Consider the following 21,062-nt stretch of genomic DNA (forward strand, 5'->3'; position numbering starts at 1 on the left):
ATCAGCTCACTCCTCCGATTCTCTGGCAGCCCTCTGCTTGTGGCAAACCTTTTTTTTTTTCCTGCTCATGCTTTCAGGCTGCAAAATTGCTTGCAGTCTGCTATCCGACCCCCCATTGCCATTTTAAACCACCAGCATCATTCAGTCTGAACCGAGAACAAAACCAAAAAAAAAAACCCACCTGGATAAAATAGAACAATGTGGAAAGAAATTGGAAATGTTAGAAGCCAGCCCTGCTTGCGTCTTTCTTCAAAGAAATGAAGCTCTCATCATCCTCTTGTGTTCACTGTGTCTGAAAACATAACACTGGCACCAGCTTTGCTCTTTTCCTCTGCTCTGCTACGGGTGTGCCTACTGTTTCCCTTCCTTGCACTTCAATAAAACCATCCCGCCAACCTTCCTTTTATTTCTTTTAACTTGAGCTAAGTGCTAAGATGGCAGCTGAGAATGTATTCTGTTCCTTAAAGTCTGGATGCACTTTCAGAAAAGTGCACACCCTTTGTAATGAAAAAAAGAGAGATGGTTCTGGTGAGAATGCTGCATTGGAGGTAAGGTCAAGGTTTGTAATGGGTTTATGAAAGCGCATTTCCAGTTTAAAGCTGAATTTCCTCTCCATGCGGAAAGGGACTCAGCTTCACGTCATACCCGAGCTTCAGTCCTTAAGCTAGGCCTGGCTTTATTAGCCTGACCTCCAGTCTGTATGGATAGAATTCAGGAGCTGTTGCTATACTGTCGCAAAGGCATAGGGTCACATCTTGATACAAGATAAAAACAGTAGGCTCCAGTTCTTCTCTCCCTTGACAAGAAGGCTGGAATCACTAGGGCAGGGGTGGCCAACTCCAGACCTCAAGACCACAAGCAGGCCTGAAAACCACTGCATGTAAATCTCTCTCATGCATATTCATTGTGGATATCCTGAAAACGCAGACCTGTTTGTGGCTCTTGAGGACTGGAGCTGGCCACCTCTGTTCTAGAGAGCCTACAATTCAGACATTTCTTTTATTAGGCAGACCAACAGGCAAAGGAAGGCAGGTTGTTTCTGTTTCCATGTTTTCAATCTGACGTGGTCAGCCATGGGAGCCTAATCCTGAGACATCGTCCTCCCTGACCTCTCGCTTCAGACACTTGTCAGGTTCTGGTGGCAAAAAAAAACAAACCAAAAACCTAACCTCTTAACTCCAGCTGATTTGACAAACGCGGGTTGCCACATAAGAGATCTGTTGAGGCCCTCGGTTTCTCTCCTTCTTGTGGTGTATAATTGTTATCTCAAATGTAAAAAATATCTACCATGACAAGAATAGTTGTGCAATTACTGCAAAACCAAGCTCAATGTTCAGAAGCGCTCTCTTATACAGAAAAGAGAAGCAATGTCTTCTTAACATCCTGCTGCTTTCACTTCCCCTCTTACCCAACCTTCAGTTTAATGGCATTTGCACCTCAGTTTTGAAATAAATGGCTCTGGTGTGTTTGCAGTTTTCTCAGGTCTTTTCATATTCCAATATTCTAGTTTAATATAAGAACTTATTTCCTACAAAATAAGATATGGATGATAAAGCAAATAAATGTACAAAAAAAATGACAAAAAAAAAAAAAGATAATATGAATCCCTTTGCCATGTTTGATATTTTTTTTTTTAATTTTTCTGATGCAAGCAGGAAAATGTGTACAAAATGTGACATATCTCATAGATACTCTCTCTCTTTATAAATATCCAGAGAAGCAGCGAGTGAATGCCCAGGCACCAGCTCCATTAGCCCCTCAGCTGTGCGAACACCTTGCTGTTGGTTAGGCGGGTCCTGTGGAACCCAACCACAAACAGGTCCTTGCTCTTGTGCAGGAAATGAATAAAGCGCACGCCCGGGCCGTAGTTTGTGAAGGTGTGCGAAACCTTGGAAGGAGACAAAAAAAAAACAAACAAACATCGTATTGAACTATGATGCTTCTGAAATTCTAGAGGAGCTTTAAATACAAAAGTTAAAACAAACAAACAATATTGACACTGCTTATAAGTTAGTGGCTCTCAACCCAGTCCTCGGGTGCCACCCAACCAGGGCAAGCCAACCGGGCATGCACCCAGGACACCGGGAGAAACATCAGAGCAGGGGAGAGGAGTGCGCCTGCACCAATTCACAGCGGCCCATCGTGACAGAAAAAGAAGAGAGACCGTGCAGATGCACGCACTCCCCCCCCCTCCCCCCCCGCGTTTCCAAGGGAGGGAGGAGGAACGGTGGCGGCAATGGCGGCAGACTGGGCCTGCAGAGCTACCCCTCCATCACCCCAGGAGCCAGCCTGAGAGGAGGTAATGGAGAAGGAGAGGGGAGGGGAGGGGTAGAAGAAAGCAGCATCACCACCATCATTCCAGGTAGTAAAAGTCATGGGGAAAGGGGAGTGGTGCCAAGTTACTGAGAGGGGTGGTGGCATGGAATTACTAGCCTGCCCCGGGTGCCAGCTTTTCTCCATCCATCTCTGCAGCTAGCCAGTCAGGTTTTCGGGCTATGCGCAATGAATACTCATGAAAAAGATTTGCATGCACTGCCGCCATAGTATGCAGATCTCTCTCATGCATATGCATTGTGGATACCCTGAAAACCTGACTGGCTAGATATGTTGCAGGGACTGGATTGAGACCTAAATCACTCTTCCTATCTGATGCTTGAACAGATTAAGCAGAGAGGCAACACCCCCCCCAAATCTATTTCCAGCTTTCCCAGGGAGCCGGCAATGAAACCTGCACAAACTCGCTGTACTGCAAATGAGAACTTGCCATAACCCAAGGCACATTTTCCACCCAGTTCACTCTAGAAATCTGTGACTTACGTATATCCAGTTTTTGGTATCCCCACTCATGTCATTCTCAGGCGTACAAGAAAATTCCTTAATCACAGTCTTCTGGTCCTCTGCCAGCAGCTTGACGTGAAGCTCGTAAACATGCTTGTGCAGTTTGCTGTCTTCGTACCTGAAAGGCAAAACAATGAGAAAAGGCAGGTTAGACCCAAGCAAAGGATGAATAGGGACGCATGACTCAACCCCATCGCATCCTGCCTAGCTCTGATCCTCTGCATTGGCAGGTCTTTCAAATCATGGATTAGATTCCCTTTCTCTACCATTTGAATATTTTAAAGTTCAGTGTGGATACCTTATCTCTGCACCAACGGTGGTCTTCTGCAATCCTAATTCCATGCAATGACATACAAACAGCCGCATTGCGAGTCATAAAGCAATGAATCCAATTTTTGGTTATAAGGTGCCGATCCAATGTGCCTTCCCAACTTCAGTTAATAAGTGCATGGCGAGAATTTCCTACTGCTTCGTCTACCAGCTGTGGCTCAGAGTGCAGAAAAAAAAAAAAGAGAGAGAGAGAGGGCTTTGCCTCAGCTTGTAAAAAGGCAAGGGCTGGTCACCACCCTCATGTGAGAAACGGAGGAGCCCACCCCAGTCTCAGGTCACTTCCTGGCCTTTTGCACTTGGGTCTGCATTTCAGAATGATTTACAGGGCAACCCATACAGGCACCCAACACATTACTGAAGCACAGGACTAAGCAATGGGGGGGGGGAGGGGTGCACAGACATTTTCTTGTTCCATTTTTTCTTCGTTTCATTGGTTGGATTTTTGTCCATTTATTTAAAATTAAAAAAAACAAAAACAAAAGAAAAATACATTTTGGACTGCATCAGAGAATAAAAAAAACCAAAACCATCCTGGGCCTTCCCTTCCATCCCCTCAAACCCTCTTATCATATTTTTTTCCTCGACAGGGCAGGAGCAATCCCTGGTCACTCCTGCATAGAAATGGCACGGACAGACAGAGACCGATGAAGTTGTTAATTGAATCCACAGAAAACGGTGCTGGTTTGGGGCCCAGCCAGGTTTACCCCATTTTGTATGGAAGAAATTAACAATGGCACCATTTGTAATTAAAGCACCGGTGGGGCAGGAGCAACTGGAGCTCATTCCTGCTCTATGAAGGCTCCAAGGAGCTGGAGGGGCAGGGGGAGGCCTGGGAATGGGGGCGCAAGGGACTTACAGTAACAGATCGGCAGCTAGGGATTTACGTTCATTTGAAATGAAATTGGAAATTCATGAAATTTTCCATTTTGATTCAATTCATTTTTAATACAAAAAAGAGAAAAATCAAATTTAAATTCATGGTAGAAGAAATAAAATAAGACTGCCAGACTCGCACATACATACATACATAAATAAATAAAACAAAAACCTCTGGAGCCCCCCCGGATTCATCACAGCTTTCCCCCACCCCTCTTACCCTGCTGAGGGGTCTTCACGAGAGAAGAGTGACCGACCCCCGGACGCTCCTGCCCTGTCGTTGCACCGATCCTGGTGCCATTTTGTGCAGAATAAAATGCACAGCAGCACCAGCCTCGGTCTGCCCTCGCCATTTCTGAGTGCTCGACTGGCATGAGGGAAGTAAAATTTAGTAAGAGGGCTCGAAGGGGTGAGAAGATGGACGTGGGGGACCAGAAAGGAGCTGTGGGGGGGAGGCAGCACTAGTGTAGGGGGAGGGCATCATTTTTTTTTTTTTTTAATTTTGTTGGTTGGCTGTTTCCTTTTTTTCATTTTAAATAAATGAAACTAATAAACAAACCAAAACTGCCTGGATAAACCCTTACTGACAACCTTTTTTTTTTTTCTAATGAAGCAAACAAAAATAAACCAAACTTCATTTGTTTTTAAAACAAAATAGGAAATTTTTGTTAAAGTTTCCTGTTTTATTTCAAATGTTTGCACATTCGTACTAAGCAGCTCATTTATTTGTTTTCTTTTTTTTTTTACACAATTCAATGAATCCATCCATCCCTCAGGATGTGGTCAATAGATAAAACTCCTTAGGATTAAGCATACAGGAGGAATGAACCGTCCTTTAAAAATGACATTAACGCAGTGACATTGATTGCTTCGTTTTGTGTCATTTCCCATCCAAAACAATGAAATGTCATTGCCGCCATTCGTGTCATTTTAGCCAATGCTGGTTAAAGGGCCAGTAAGCCCCAAGGAGGAAACCTTGCCCCTGTGCTGCCCAAGGCTTCCACCCTATAAGCCCCCTCGTAATGTAAATGACCCTCTGACCCTCCACCCGCCCCCAAGAAACATCCAAAGTTAAGCCCAACCCCTTTCAGAAACTCCTCCCCCAGCCATAAAATCCAAACTCCCTGGACCCCCACTCTTCTTTACTTATTTATAATTCTAAATTAATTACCTGATACGTATCAGCTCCCAGAGGAGGTTACATTAAAACTGGTTTAATAAAACTAGGTTACTGCATACAAAAAACAGATTAAAAGCCCCCACCCTCCTCACATACAGTAATCAGCATTAAAAGTCCAGCACTCACAAACATTTATTCCCCTGTCCTAAATATAAGGTCTGGCATCTCCCAGGGGGCAGGAGAAATCCCCAGTTACTTCTGTCACCTCCCCCCCCCCCCCCCCGCTATCATTCAAACCTGAGGGTCCAAGGGCCTTGGTTCAGGTGCCAGAGGGGCATTCCTGCTCCCAGTGTGCCCCAAGACCATTGATTTATGCTAGTGGGGGACCGGGAGGGGGGGGGTGCCAATTATGGCCTTTTTAAGGCAGAACGGGATTTCAGAAAGGGGCAGGGGCTAACTTTGGACATTTCTCAGGCTGGGGAAGGGGATGGTTCTCTTGGAAGTGCAGGGGGAGTTCCCCCCCCCCCCCCCAGTTTTTGGTTTTTTTAGGTTCCCGAAATAGTACCCACGAAATGATAAAATTTCACGTTTTCTTTTATTGTTTCATTTTGAAAACGGCATGAAACAGACAAATGTCAAGGCACTTGTCTATGCTGTTTTCAACAAGTGCTCATGCTTAGTAGGCAGCTTATAAACTTACCAGTCGAGGATGTAAATATCTGGCTGGGAGGAGGAATCGAGAAGCTCTTCCCAGAGTCCCTCAGCCTTCAGATCAATGCACTGCTCTTTGATGCACCAGCTACAAATAAAAAAGAGAGCATGACGCAGGTCCATTAGGAGGGACTACAGAGAGTATGAAGAAAGTTAGTTACCGTTTTCTCTGCTACTTTTAGCTCTGCTGCTGGGGTTCAGGAAGCAGCATCTTTGTCGCTCAGGGATCCAAAGTGATTGCTTATAGTGACTTTGATTCAGATGGCACTTCAAAGAAGATTATATTCAGGTACCCCAAGTCTAACCCTGTCCCCAGCAGGCCCACAATCTAAGTTTGTACCTGAGGCAACAGAAATTTGCCTAAGGTCACAAGGAGCAGCGGTGGGATTTGAACCCTGGTTCACTGGTCTAACCACCAGGCTACTCCCTCCACCTCTGGGGTATAGGCTCGGTGAGGTCTAAAATTCAAGAAGAGGGGAGAAAGGATGAGTGCATGCTGACTGCTGACATGTTGGCGGGGGTACACACTCTAACCATGCACTCCCGGGATTTCCTTTCACTTAGGGAAACCACCAAGGCCCATACAAGGAGGGACATTTTGTTGGAGAGTGTCAATTAGATTCAAGGCTCCACATCTCAGAGTCTGACTGTGCAGCTCTCTCTAGACAGGAAGTGGATTTAATATGATTTCATGTTAGTGAACCTCCTTGGCAAAATGAATGTAAGGCTTTCGAAAGGCTGTGGGCATCCTGTATACCAATGATGAACAAACACTGACTGCATATGGATATTTAGAACATGGTCATGTGACAGGAAGTGATCATTTAGTGTATGTGATGAGCCAGTGACATTGGCAGGTTAATTTTCAGGGCTCTTATACACACCTGCCTAGGACATTCTTACATCATGTGAGTCAACAGCATGGATACTACAAGTATGTTTACAGACATAACATTACTACCAGAGTAGAATTATGTGCTTTCAGCGGCGGATTCACGATGTCGGACCGGCCAGGGTATTCGCCGCCCAGGCCAGCCCAGGACACATCACGTGATCTGCCGAGCGCAGCTCTGTCACGGCCGCGCACGGCAGACCACGTGATTGGAGCGATCGGCCCACCGGGGGATGCCCAATCCCCCGATAGGCCAAGCCGCCCCTGTGTGCTTTCATTCTGCATAATACGAGAACAATTCACAGCTGCCAAATTACAAAAAGATTAGAATGGGCTGTTCCTTAATGCAATGACATCTGGCAAGTATGTGCAACCCCAATCCAGAGCACTTTGCCACAAATCACATACAGATATAATGAGTTCCTGCCCCAGAAAGCTTACAACCTATGATGGTAACTTTTAAACAGCCGCGTGGGCGCACACGTACCATGCGTATGCCGCCTCCCGCTAATGGATGTGGCCATGTTATAACATATGCGCGTATGATATAAAATGGGCTTTACGCGCGTACACGTGTGCACAATTTTATATGGACGTGCGCATGTGCCGCCTCTACTGCATAAGTGGGGGGATTTTGATACATAAATGCACCGAAGCAATTACCAGTTTCGCCAGTCCTTTCCCAGTTTAAGGATAGGACTTCCAAATCACCCCTAGTTATTTAGTAGCCCCAACCATTAAAACATGGCTAACTAGTTTTGAAGGGGTTTTTTTTGTTTTGTTTTATGAGTTCCACGCCATCCATAGCAGAAGTAAAGTTAAGCGGTAGGGGACCCAGGCACATACTTATGCATGTAAAATCTTATGCACAGATTTCATTGAGAAATCAAAAAATGCCCATACCCCGCCCATGCTCTGACCCTTTTTGTAAGAAAAAAACATATACCGGGAGATAAACGCGTACTCACGCACTTTTTATAATTAACATCTTTATTCAACCAACCACAGACAGTGTTAATTTTGAACAAAAATAAATGTCAGCAATCAAACAGATACATGAGCTTGTCATGATCCTTTCAAATGACTCGCATATTTATACAAAGGTATATCTATATAGTTCCTTCTACATCATGTCGGCTGGCTATATTTTCCCCATATTCACCCCCCTACCTCTTATCGCCATAGTTACAACCGCATAACATTCTGGATGCTTTTTTCTTGTATATCCAGACTTCCAGAACCAAGATCACGGACATTCAATCCCCCGTAACTCCAGGCCCTCCCCCAACAGATTCCCTTACATACAAGCCACCCCCTTCTCGACATCCATGTGAAAGTTCAACTATGTAATATTAAAGGATAATATCCCTATAAACCATGAAAATTATTCAAAATTTGGCTCCTTGCTCGCTCCAAAACGCTCTGTATGTAAATTGTCCCATGTTGCCAAAAAAGCACCTCTGCATTTGGAACGTGCTATGCAAATCCATGGATTCCAGAAGCATCACGTCGTTCAACGCGTTACGCCATTACCAACAGGATGGCCCAGCCTTCTCTTTCCAATCTTTTCCCCAAAATAAAGGCCTTCCTCGCAAAGCTCCTCTCACCTCTTTTTTTAATATATTTTGGCAGGCCCACTTCAAAGAGCACCAATTCCGGAGTAAGAAGGATGGAACACCCTGAAAATTACATTCACATATTGCCACATCTTGTCCCAAAAAGTCAAAGTTTTGACACAAAACCAAAAAGCATGCGTTAATGTCCCTTCTTCTACCTGGCACTTCATACATGTGGCAGTCTGAGATATTTTGGCCTGGAATGCTAAAGCTTGAGAAATGTACGCTCTGTGTAGGAATTTAAATTGTAGCTCCCGCAGATACACTCTTCAAGTTCCTAGCACATTGCCTGACACTGAAAAAAAGTTACCTTCCCTAGTTCATCGCTCCCAAATTGTCATCTGGCTCTAATTTCTGTGATTCTTTATGCATTTTTAATAGGGAAATTTTCCATCTTTCCACATAAAAGAAATCCTCAATGATCATAACCTTATTCATATCCAGATCAGCTGGTGGCAATGAAAGAATGTGAAGTATGAAAAAATATCAACATCCCTCAGACCAAACTGAGTTTGGAGGGTTTGGAAGGATAATAGAGACACTCATCTTCAGATAAAACATGTTGTAAATATGATACCCTGTTCCTTCCAAAAAGAAACTAGTTTTGAATGGGATCCAGGAGAGAAATCCCGGTTACCCTGCCAATATTCATCCATCCAAATCCTTCTATTAGGAAAGCTATGTCACTCCTCAAAATAGCTTTGGTTGTGTGCCAAAACAAGACTGAGTTGTCAAGATGCACTGCATTATTTGGAGCATAGTCTTCCCATTTTGCCTTTAAATAGACTTTAAAATTGGGGGTCAGAGGCTAAATAATATGGGAATTGCCAGAGAATTCCAGAAGTTCTCTCTCCATCACACCAACATTCAACCCATATTGGGGCATGACCCGAGATTTTTATCTCACCAATCCCTGTACTCTCTCTTCTAAAGAACTCACTCCTAGAGAACAATAAGCAATCTATTTGCGAAAAAGTAGAGTGTAATCTTTATCAGTGGATGGAGCACACCGCCAGGCATCTAACAAATGTAATTCTGAATTTAGGAAGGAGATACCTTTCCTCCTGTATATTTTATCCCCTTTATCAATAGTCGGGCCTAACATTATATTCAGATCCACCCCTACAATCAGAAAATCCTCTAGCTATGGCAGTAGCTGGTGAACAAGGTCGACAAAAAGAGAAATGGTTATAAATATTTGGTGCATATATATTGCAGAAAACTGTTTGTTTCCTATATAATTCCGTCACTAACATCATATAACGCCCACTGGGATCTCTAATTTCCTTTTGTATTATTAAAGATAGATTTTTTTATGAACACGTATCGCCACTCCACCTTTTTTAATGTTTGCTCATGCAAACCTCACCCCACCTACCCACCATCTCTAGAATTTTTTGTGTTCAATATCATTTAAGTGGGTGTCCTGTAGAAACACTAGATCAGCAGTCTTTTTTCAGAGCAGAAAGAATCTTTGTTCTCTTAATGGGAGTATTCATCCCAGACATTCCATGAAATAATCTTTAGTGTTTTTACTCAGCAGGAACTCATGAAATAAAGTGTGGCAGGTGAACAAACCTCCAACCTTACAAACTTCGTCCAGCCATAAGCCATCCATAGCATCCCTCCAAGCATAATATGTCACTCCTCCTCCCTTGAAAATAATCCTTCCCTTCCCCCTTCCCTTTACCCTCCAATAGCACAAGCAAGATCACGTTTAAGCACATATAACCCCATCCTCCACCCCCATCTATCAAGAATCTATCCAGTTCAACCCTGCCCATAAAATATATACAATATACTTTAAATACATTATATATCTGCAGGACATTACTACTCCAGCTTGAGCATTATTATAAACTCCGTTTAAAGAAAAAACAAACCCGCCAGTCACGCTAGCCTATGGGAAACAGAAAAAACTGTCTCTGAACCAGATTACCTAATCCAACAAAGATCAACTTGAAGACACTTCACTGGTCATAACAATCTGATGATCACCTCTGTGCTCCGAGTACAGAGGAAACCTTGAGATCCAACAGCAATCAAAGAAAATAGACCATCTGAAGACCAATACTACCAGGTAGAGTCCCACTCTTGGATCCAGTTTCTTTAGGACAGACAATGTATCTGCAAGGCAGCTTTTCCCTAGCTAGAGTAGTGTCACAAACAGGACCAATAAAATTGGCAATCTTCCCCCACATTTCCAATAGGGAGGAGACCTGAAGTCCGTCCGCAAGCAAACCATTTTAATTCCAAGTTCATCAATTTATGACTATTCTTGGTTTTGTTAGCTGCCTCCAATTCCTCCACCATCCTTTTGGCGACACCAACTGATTGACAGCATTTCATTCCATTGGGCAGGGAAATTCTGAGCTTTGCTGGGTACAAACGGCACCCAACACATCCCAATCGCATACAGAGGGGAGCAATGGACCATAAGCAGACGAGAGGCCTAAGCCATGATTCTAAAAACTGCAGCAGGTTTTTTATCTGTGATCACTTAGGTAAGCAATCACAGTCCAACATCAGAGCTCCTCTCATTCCCCCAAAACTCCTCGTGTCTACTCTTCACAGGTACCTATAGTACCTGAACGCAATCCGCTTTGATGATGTAAGTTATGGCGAAATCTATTCTCTAGATCTTCTAGCTGTTCATCTTGTTTTCTCACTGAGGCTTTCAGCTTGTTAAGTTCCTCCATGAAGTTTGAATCACTTCCTGGTTATCCAACATCCGGTGTTCTAGGTCCATGAAATGAGATTCGTACACTGTCTTTTTTTTTTTTTAGTTACCTACTCGATCTTTTCCACGATCTCTTTAAACTCCAGTTCTAAAGTGTCTACCACGGCTGCCTTCAACTTCTCTTTTGCAGTGGTGCTCACAGCCCTTTTGCAGTGGTGCTCACAGCCAAATGTCCGCCATCTTCACCTCCTCCTCTTTGGCCGTTTCTTTCTCTGTGTCTCTCCGAGTGAATCGTACTGACATACCACTTCCACCGCAGGTACTCTAGGCATGTACAGCTTTTCTCTCCCTTTTGCAGCATTGAAAGCCATAATTAGCCCTGGATAGGGAAGATTGGGTGGGTAAGGATTCAAAGCAGTGAGTCACAACCCACTTCACCCACTCGCGCACACCTTTTAAAATCCATGCAGTGCGTGATGGCCCAACTTCTGTGCATATCTCCCAGCTTTGGCGTGAGTAGGGCTTTTAAAATTCACTTTTATATGGATCCCTGGGGTAATGGAGATAAAGTGACCCTGCCCAAAGTCAAAGTGAGTGTCAGTGACAGAAACAAGATTTGAACCCAGATCTCTTGGTTTTTAATGCATTGTTCCAATCACCTCTTCTCTCAGATATTTGACTATTGGGACAGCCAGATCATCATAAAGACAGCTTGGGTCAACATTTTACAGAGACTTAGAGGTGGACAGTTAAAAGGTGACAAGACAGTTCAATGAAGACCTCTATAGATAGAACCTATTCACCCTAAAAAATCTAATTGTACAAAAGGATATACTGTACATGTGTAACTGTGTTTGACTTTGTCCTGAAATCCATATTGTTATGGTTTTATGTCAAGAAAAGCATGTTCACTTAATTTTTAAAATTGTCTATGATCTTATCCGGGGAGTTTTTATTTCTCAAGATTTCCATGCAAAAGGAGGCTCTAGTTCATGGGTTGAGGGTGACAGAGGGTAGTTGCCGAAGTAATCTTAGGAAATATGTCTTACAGAGAGGGTGGTGGATGCATAGAACGGCTTCCCAGCAGAGGTGGTAGAGACAAAAACAGTGTCTGAAGTCAAGAAAACATGGGATAAATACAGGGGATCTCTAAGGAAGTGATGAGAATTATAATGCTAAATTAATTGGGTGGATGGGCAGACTGGATGAGCCATACACTATTTTTCTGCTGTCATGTTTCTGTGTTTCCAATCTGTTAAATTATCACTTCCTTCTGATTTCTTTCCCAATGATATAATCTGATGGCTCCATGGTAGCGCTGAACCCAATGTACGACTTAAATTCCATTCTAGACTCTCTTACACCCGGGTGAGTCTGGAGCACTCTACAATCAGAGCTCCTGTCCTGAACGGAAAGGAGAACAAAGAAAAGGCATTAAATAGCCATGGCACTTGCAGTCCCATGACCACAACTACTGTATGTAATGAGCACCAGTGATGATTCTATCCTATCCCCAAAATATCAGAAGGACGCTGCAGAGGATGTACTTAAGAGAGGGAAAGGAAAGAGTGGGAGTCACGAAAGAAGAGGGCTGATGCCACAAGATGAAAAGCCTCACAATGCCTCAGCTTCAGGATCTGCCAAGAGAGACAGAGTCACTACAGAACAGGCAATTAAAGTTAACCACAACTGGACAACCAAAAACAGACAGACTAATGCATGGTAGTGGAGCACCTCAGGGATCTGTACTGGGACCCGTACTTTTCAATATATTTATAAATGATATGGAAAGAAATACGATGAGTGAGGTAATCAAATTTGCAGATGAAACAAAATTATTCAGAGTAGTTAAATCACAAGCGGATTGTCATAAATTGCAGGAGGATCTTGTGAGACTGGAAAATTGGGCATCCAAATGGCAGATGAAATTTAATGTGGATAAGTGCAAGGTGATGCATATAGGGAAAAATAACCCATGCTATAATTACACAATGTTGGGTTCCATATTAGGTGCTACAACCCAAGAAAGAGATCTAGGCGTCATAGTGGATAACACATTGAAATCGTCGGTTCAGTGTGCTGCGGCAGTCAAAAAAGCAAACAGAATGTTGGGAATTCTTAGAAAGGGAATGGTGAATAAAACGGAAAATGTCATAATGCCTCTGTATCGCTCCATGGTGAGACCGCACCTTGAATACTGTGTACAATTCTGGTCGCCGCATCTCAAAAAAGATATAGTTGTGATGGAGAAGGTACAGAGAAGGGTGACCAAAATGATAAAGGGAATGGAACTGCTCCCCTATGAGAAAAGACTAAAGAGGTTAGGGCTTCAGCTTGGAGAAGAGATGGCTGAGGGGGGATATGATAGAAGTGTTTAAAGTCATGAGAGGTCTAGAATGGGTAAATGTGAATCGGTTATTTACTCTTTCAGATAATAAAAGGACTAGGGGACACTCCATGAAGTTAGCATATAGCACATTTAAAACTAATCGGAGAAAGTTCTTTTTCACTCAACGCACAATTAAACTCTGGAATTTGTTGCCAGGGGATGTGGTTAGTGCAGTTAGTGTAGCTGGGTTTAAAAATGACTCCCGTCATTTCTTGGTTTTTAAATAATTTTTTTAGGGCCTGTGGGATAAACGGTAGGTTGGTAATAAAGTCACATGCCAGTAACCACAAAGTGGTTTTCATGATATTTTAGCAAAAAACTGTTTCTCATAAACTTGTAATGCTGCAATAATCATCCTGCCTTTAATATAAATTCTCTGCTCTCCCTTGCAATGTTCTCTGTACAGCATAAATCAATCTGGACAAGTCTATAAGCACTGATCTGGCACTTACAGAGAATAATTACCTGTAGTTTGGAAGGTAGCACACCACCACTCCAGGAGGGATCCCACTGGTGTCTACAGGGATATGTTCTGTGGTCACTTGCCAGCCACTAAAATCCCCTGTAGTCAAAAAGGGAAGTGGTGAAGAAACGTTACATTTATTTATTTTATTTATTTATTTAAATTTCTTATATACCGGCATTCGCGATGGGAGTCGCATCATGCCGGTTTACAAATAACAAGGTGTGACAACAGAATAAATACTTAATAACTTAAAAACATTAACATGTGATAGAAGAATAAGGTAGCAGTTACAATAAAACAGGGATAAAATGCAACTTGGAATGTAGAGGAGGCAAAAGAGAGATTAACAATGAGATAACAAAAGAATGACCAAGTTTGCAATCGTCTCTAAGGGCCTGATGTACTAAAGAGTTTTACCCATTCTTCTCTATGGGAAAAATGCTTAGTACGTAGGCCCCCAAGATTAGAACGTTAATGAAGTAGAAAAAAAGATATTCTATACATGTGTGCAGAAAAGCAGAGCCAGCCCAGGCCGGCTCCGTGCACCAGCTACCTGATCTGCTTGCCCTCTAGAAACAACTTTTACAACTTGTTGATTATATTAATATTAATCGTGCATTTCATTTTAAAAAATAAAAGCTATTTCATCATTTTTATAGATCGAAGGCAATGGTGCATTTAACAAGCTTTAATAATTTTAAACATTTCAGAAGCCAGATCACCAAAAAAAAAAAGTACAGTCACATTGGGAGAAGGGATATGTGGTCTGCAAAGCTCATGTTAATAAAGAAATATAAATCATCATCCCTAGAGTTGGGCAAGATGTCAGAAGTCTAGGCAGAACTAAAGCAGAGAGTGAGACTCGGTGTGGGTGTGAAAAAAGCAGCACAACAAACACACACACACACACCCCCCCATCATCACCCACTCCACGAAGGTGGCAAGCAGATTTTTATTTGCTTTCCATGCATAGCGCGAAAACGCTGGGAATCTGGGATCTAAGCAGTGTTTTAGGAAGAGTCCCCAAGAAACTGAGGCTCGTGGCTGCAACTCTCTGAACCCCCCACTTACTCCGGCAGCCAGCAGCGGCACATTGGGAAGATAAGGGAAGGTCAAGACCCCACGGAGGCCGCTTGAAATCGGTCCCTACAGGCGCCCATGTGGCCGTTAATGCTCTCGGTTTAACATCCCACCCTGCTCTCTTTGCCCTGACATCATTGGTCTTATTGAAACACTTACAGACCAATGCAGTAGAATGCGCTCAGCCCGGTGCACGGCTGTACACGCGTTTGGACGCGCATTTTGGACACGCGACCAAAACCCATCATGCAATAAGGGGATTAGCGCTTCCAAAACACGCGTCCAAACCAGTGCGTAGCTAATAGCGCTCATCACATGTAAATTCATGCTGATGAAGCTATTAGTTATTCCCCCCCCCCCCCACGATGCAAAAAAAAAAAAAAAAAAAAAAAAAGTGTACGCGACTTTTTACTCTCAAAAATTGACACCTGCCCCAGAGCAGGCGTGAACTCAAGGTGGCGCCAGGGACTCACTATTTCCCCTAGCGCCTCCTTTTTACTGCGCAGCTCATTTAGATATTAAATCGGGCGCCCGGGAGAGGTGGCTCAGCGCGCCTTAGGAGAACAGGCGCTCAATCAGGAGCGCCGGTTCGGCGCGGGCTGATATTGCATCGGCCTGTTAAGAAGGTAGTTTGCCTTTCACACGCCATCCTACATAATTAGCTCCCGTCACCTTTACATATTCTCTCTCGCTACAGTTTGCACTATTTGAATAGGGTTTAGCTGCCACGTAGACAAGCTGCTAGACTGCTCCTCCTTCTCCTCCCAAAGCCCTTCTGAAGGCGAGTTCATGTGAGACTGGCAGGCAGTGACTGAAATCAATGGAAGTCCATTGACAGAAGCTGCTCAGATACTGGAACATTTTGAGTAACAATCTATCAATCAACAAGCTGAAAATCACAGCAGGGAGCCCGTTCAGAGCATCTGCAGAAGGATTCACAGTCCAAAGCAGCAGGTCTCGGCAGAGAACCACCTCCCCCTCCCAGCAAAGCAGAGGACAAGGTGGTCAGCCAGCAGAATCCTGCCTGCCGGACCCGTCCAGGGAGCTCAGGGCCAGAAATCATGGAGATGGCATTGCGCCTGCAGGATACAGACAGAGTCCGGGGCTGGCTGCAGAGGCTTCAATGGGGGCAATCTGAGGCACCCTCAAGGTCCTTTCGTCACCCAAAATGAAGACAAATCTGTGCCTAAGCTTTCTGTGGCATGAAAAAGAAGCCTTCAAGCTGCTGGAATATCTTTATTGCTGAATCCAGCATTGCATCTCTTATCTCTCCAAAGCAACTGGAAAGTAAAGGGATTCTTCGCCACCTTTCTGCAAACATAAACCACCTGTTGACAGGGCTGTAGAGGAAAGGGGCACAAAAACACCTAAAGGGCTGAAGATGGCAATTTAAACGATTTATTTCTTCACCGATCTTTTAACTCCGTCCACTGATGAAACTGCAGGGAGGCCTCCCCTTCCTTGGCACCAAGTTCCACAGCTTCCGTTTTGCTTTCCCTCGACGCGTCCCAGAGCCCGGACCCAGCATCCCCGCACACCCAGCCAGCCTCCAGTGACACAGAGCCCGAAGGCCAAACGTCGGCAGCACCGCCAAAACCTGCCACCATCTGCGTTAAATGAAAAGCAAAAAAACTGCACCCATTCCCCCCTCCCCCCAAGTTAAAATGTGCATTCACCCACCCTGTGCTGACACATTTGAACCCCCGATGCATTAGCATAACATTAGTTCACCGCATCACGAATTAAACACAGTAGCTTGGGTTGCGCATTAGGAAACCCCCGCGCTGGCGGCCAGCGCACGGCTTGAATGCTCGCGCTTCCGCGTCTGCCTGTCAGGTAGGGAGAGTTGCAGAGGTCCAGCCCCAAGATTTCTCTCCCGCCTCCTACAAGGAAGTGCTGGCGGTGGAATAGGAGGGTATCCTCCGATAAGGGCGAGCAGGAGAGGGCGAGGATAAAAAAGGGCTTCAATAGAAGAGCGAGAGGTGAAGAAAGGCGCGACGGCTTCCTAAAAGCGGCGGCGAACCTCGTAACAGCGATGGCCGGGTTAGGGAGAAGCCACCGGTTTTGCTGACTTGTTGCCTCTTCCCTCTTTGCCACAGCGTGGCGAGTGGGTCCGGGTTGATCTCCCGGATGTGGGCGCGGCTGCCGGTCGTGGGAAGTCCGTGAGCGCCCGACAGCTTCTCTTCGCAACCCACCTTAAACGCTGCCCTGTCTCCCCGCTCTCCGGCCCCGTGGTGGCAGCAATCAACCAGAGCGGAGGGCGAGGACCGGGCAGGGGCCCCCGCGCGGGACCGGGGCCGGCCGCAGCCCGCGGCTCGGAGTACAAGGAAAAGTCGCCTTGGGATCATGGAGCGCGTGTGGAGCTCCGAGGAGGCCCAGGAGAGGTATCCGGATCACGGTGCCCGGCTGGATCCAGGTCGGGTGCCTGGGATGGTGGAGCAGAGGGCACCTGAGGGCTGGAAAGTCGGTCCGAGTGCTGCGCCTGTGACTTGCTGGGCTGCCCGGGTAGGAAGCGTGGACGGTATCCTCCGGTAAGGGCTTCAATAGAAGAGGGGCGCAGGTGAAGAAAGGTGCGACGGCTTCATAAACGCGACGACGAAAACGACGGCGAACCTCATCACGGCCATGAGATTAAAGGCCCGTGCTAATAAAGGCGGTGACGAGGTTCGCCGTTAATAAAAGCGACGCTTTTCTTCACCTGCGCTCTTTCGTTGAAGCCCTTTCGATCTTCGCCCTCTCCTGCTCGCCCTTATTGAAGTAAAACGAACAGGAGGGGGGCCTGCCCGCAGCTGCTGAAGGGCTGATGCAGACAGCCAGGGAGGGGAGCTTGAGGATTAGAGTCTGAGGGGGAGCCCTCCCCTCCCCCCCATCCCTGTTCTTACCGATCTCTTCCAGAGGCTGCCTGGGAGGGGGCACATCTGCCAGCGGCTGGGGCGGAGGCTCATCGGTAGACAAACCTGCACAGAAGAAAGCAAGCTCGTTTTAGCCCGTGCCCTGCTGAAAATAACATGAAAGAACGCCCACAAAGCAGAAGGTCCCCTCCCTCGCCAGCCCTCTCCTTCCAACCAAGCAGCCACTTCCGCGCGGGGAGAGGGGTGGGGGGCACCAGGGAGGGAGAGGGAGCTCTTCTCTTCCTGCTGTAAGGACCCCGTTGCCTTCCTTATAGTTTGGGTTTGTATTCTTTCTGGCAAGGATCGGAGCAGACGGTCTGGAGGCGAGAGATGCACCCGGGGAAGGGGCCCAGGCCTGGGAGGGTCTCCATCGCCCCTCCCCAGTCAAACAGTAGGTGGGTTCATTGATAAATCCGGGTTGGCAGGGCCTGGGGAAGAGCATGTAAGTGACATAGTAAACGAGGGCAGGTAAAGACCGAAATAGTGCATGCAGCCTGCCTGCCAAGGTGTTTAGGATTGTAACTGCCTCTCCGTGCAGGTTACACCCAAAGCTTACCCCGTTTCTTCCTCTTCATCCTCTGTGCCTATTCCATGCCCTTTTACATAAAAACCTACCCAGCTTCTCCAGTCTGCCCATTCAGACCCCGCCCTCGGGGATCCCCTGGGTTTCTCTCTTAGGAGCTCTGCCACAGTCCTTCCTCTAACCCCGCTGGAGTTTCATGTGGTCACCCCCAGTTCTACTGGGTCCTTTCCATCTGAAAAGGTTTGATTCTTGTGCATTTTAGGTCTGCATCATTTCTCTCCCGCTTCTCCTCCTGGGTTTGCATCCTTGGGTCCTCAAGTCTCAGGCGATCTGTTTATTCGGTGCAGACCCCACACCCCACACCCCTTTGGCTGCCTCTATTCCCCCTCCCAGATCTGGGCCCAGGTGAAATCTCAAGGCAGGGGAGGGGAGGAGAAGGCAGAGTCCTTTTACCTTCAGGGTTGGAGGACTTCAGGAAGTTTCTGCCAAAGGGTTTCTTCTTATAAATGAATTGCCAGTCCAGGCTGTCGGGGGCGTTGATCCCTTTCGCCTTCAGTTTCCACTCTGCCTCGCACTTGGCTTTCCAGTCGCTGGCACCCTCGGCCTTGGGCTCTTCCTGCTGCGGTCTCTGTTCCTGCTCCCCCTTGCGGGATCCCTTCTCCATGTCTGCAGGCTGGCTCGGGACTTTCTGGCTGTTTTCCGGACATGCCGCTGGCTTCCTCCTGCCTTCGGACGATCAGGCGAGCTGGACAGGTCTGCGAGTTTTAATTCCTGTTTGCTTTTCCCCCACCCATTGTGCGACGCCCAGAGGGAGGAGCCCTGCCTCGGTTCCCGCTTAAGGAAGCCCAGGGATCAGCTCCGAAGGCCGGGATGGCTGCGATTTGCAGTGCATGCACATTTCGGAAAAACAGCTCCAGCTCCTCCCAAGTCTCCACATCTCAGCCATCACATTCCCGAGGATAAACTTAACCGGACAGAACATCACCCTGTGCCAGTCTATTCTGCAAAAAGGACCAGTGCCCTCGGGATATCATTAAATTCGTGGCGTGGAAAACTATTTGACCACGGGTAACAGAGCCCACATTGTATTAGGCAAGGTAGAGCTACTCATCTGCAGTAGCAGTATTGGGAAGGGAGTGACATCAATGATGGCATCACATTGCTGTAACTTAAGAGGATGTGAATACTTCCCTTGGAATTAAATAACATAATGACATTTTTTTGTGCCAATCACTCCCATTACATCTCGGGTTGGAATCTGCCGCTATGAGCCTCCTTTTACAACTACCCTGGAATTTATTGAATTTATTTATTGACTGTTTTACACTCCTCTTCTCTCTCATTTATAGCACCAGATCTCCTTCCTCTACCCTGCATCATGGTCCCTAAAACTAGTGCATCACCATGGTGCATGACTATGACCCCCTCCCCAGCCCCACCTTCAGACTTGGGAAGCAGAAGGACCTGAGAGAAGAATCAAGCCCTCCGGATGGCAATGTACAGCCCCCGCCAATAAATTTTAAAAAAGAACTGAGAAGATACATCGTCCAAATGTTTTATAGTTCAGTTGTTTGTTTGTTTGTTTGTTTGTTTTTCCTGAGGCTTAAGGAGCTCGCCGGCATTCTGAGTCCGCTCAAATGTTTTTAAAAAAAAAAAAAAAAAGATTAAGAATATAAGAAGTTGCCATACTGGGTCAGACCAAGAGTCCATCAAGCCCAGCATCCCGTTTTCAACAGTGGCCAATCTAGGTTACAAATACCTGGAAAGAACCCAAATATTAAATAGATCCCACGCTACTGATGCCAGTAGTAGCAGAGGCCATTCCCTAAGAAGTTGATTAATAGCAGGTAATGGACTTCTCCAATCCTTTTTTAAAGCCAGCTAAGCTTACAAAGCAGAATTAATGCAAAGTGTCTTTAAGGACCTGAGGTTGGAAACTTTGTGATGGATAATGGAAAGTAAATTGATTAAGGAATTCATAGGTGAAAGATACCTAGAGCTAGCATAGGAGTTAAGGGCTGGATGGGTTTCTTTCTACATCATTATTATTAAAAAAATAAATAAATAAAAAGGGGGATCATCCAAGGCCTAGGATTGAAACTACAATGTGAAGAGCTGGAAGAGCTCTTTGGATGCAAAGATTGCATTGGAATGCACTGGAAGGGCCCAATGACTGTGGAAGCTGCATTGGGTTGGAATGGAAGGGTCTCATGGCAGCAGAGGCTGCATTGGGATGTATTGGAAGGGCTCTGTAACTGAAGCGGTTGCATTGGGATTGGCTGGAAGAGCTCTGAGGCTGCATTGGAATGTGCTGGAAGGGCCCAGTGACTGCAGAAGTTGCATTGTGTTGCAATGGAAGGGTCCCGTGACTGTGGAAGCTGCATTGGGATGTGCTAGAAGGGCTCTATGACTGTGGAGACTGCATTGGGTTGGCCCGTGTGGGTTCCTAAATTCTTCCATCCTGAATGCCTGTCCTTCAATGTCATTAAATATGTTTGATTCATTTTAATTCTATAATGAATGGCTGTTGTGCCAGTGCATACATCTTGCCATGTGAATCTTTAGTCATATTTCCCAATGAATTGTCAGTTTGAAAGGAGAAGTATCCTCAACCCAGACCATAATCATATAGGTTGGCAAATGAAATAGC

The 21,062-nt window shown here is 45.7% G+C and overlaps 1 protein-coding gene across 1 annotated transcript; it reads right to left on the reverse strand.

Moving 5' to 3' along the window:
- Positions 1–1,612: 1,612 nt before the first annotated feature.
- NCCRP1 (non-specific cytotoxic cell receptor protein 1 homolog (zebrafish)) lies at positions 1,613–19,213 on the reverse strand. The gene is made up of 6 exons (XM_029571624.1): positions 18,866–19,213; positions 17,881–17,955; positions 13,918–14,014; positions 5,865–5,963; positions 2,818–2,956; positions 1,613–1,888 (listed from the first exon to the last, which is right to left on the reverse strand). Exons 1-6 carry the CDS (start codon positions 19,074–19,076, stop codon positions 1,751–1,753), a joined length of 759 nt encoding a protein of 252 aa, XP_029427484.1. The 5' UTR covers positions 19,077–19,213; the 3' UTR covers positions 1,613–1,750.
- Positions 19,214–21,062: the final 1,849 nt, after the last annotated feature.

The sequence above is a fragment of the Rhinatrema bivittatum genome, chromosome 11 (assembly GCF_901001135.1).
Source record: "Rhinatrema bivittatum chromosome 11, aRhiBiv1.1, whole genome shotgun sequence".
Taxonomy (NCBI): Eukaryota; Metazoa; Chordata; class Amphibia; order Gymnophiona; family Rhinatrematidae; genus Rhinatrema; species Rhinatrema bivittatum.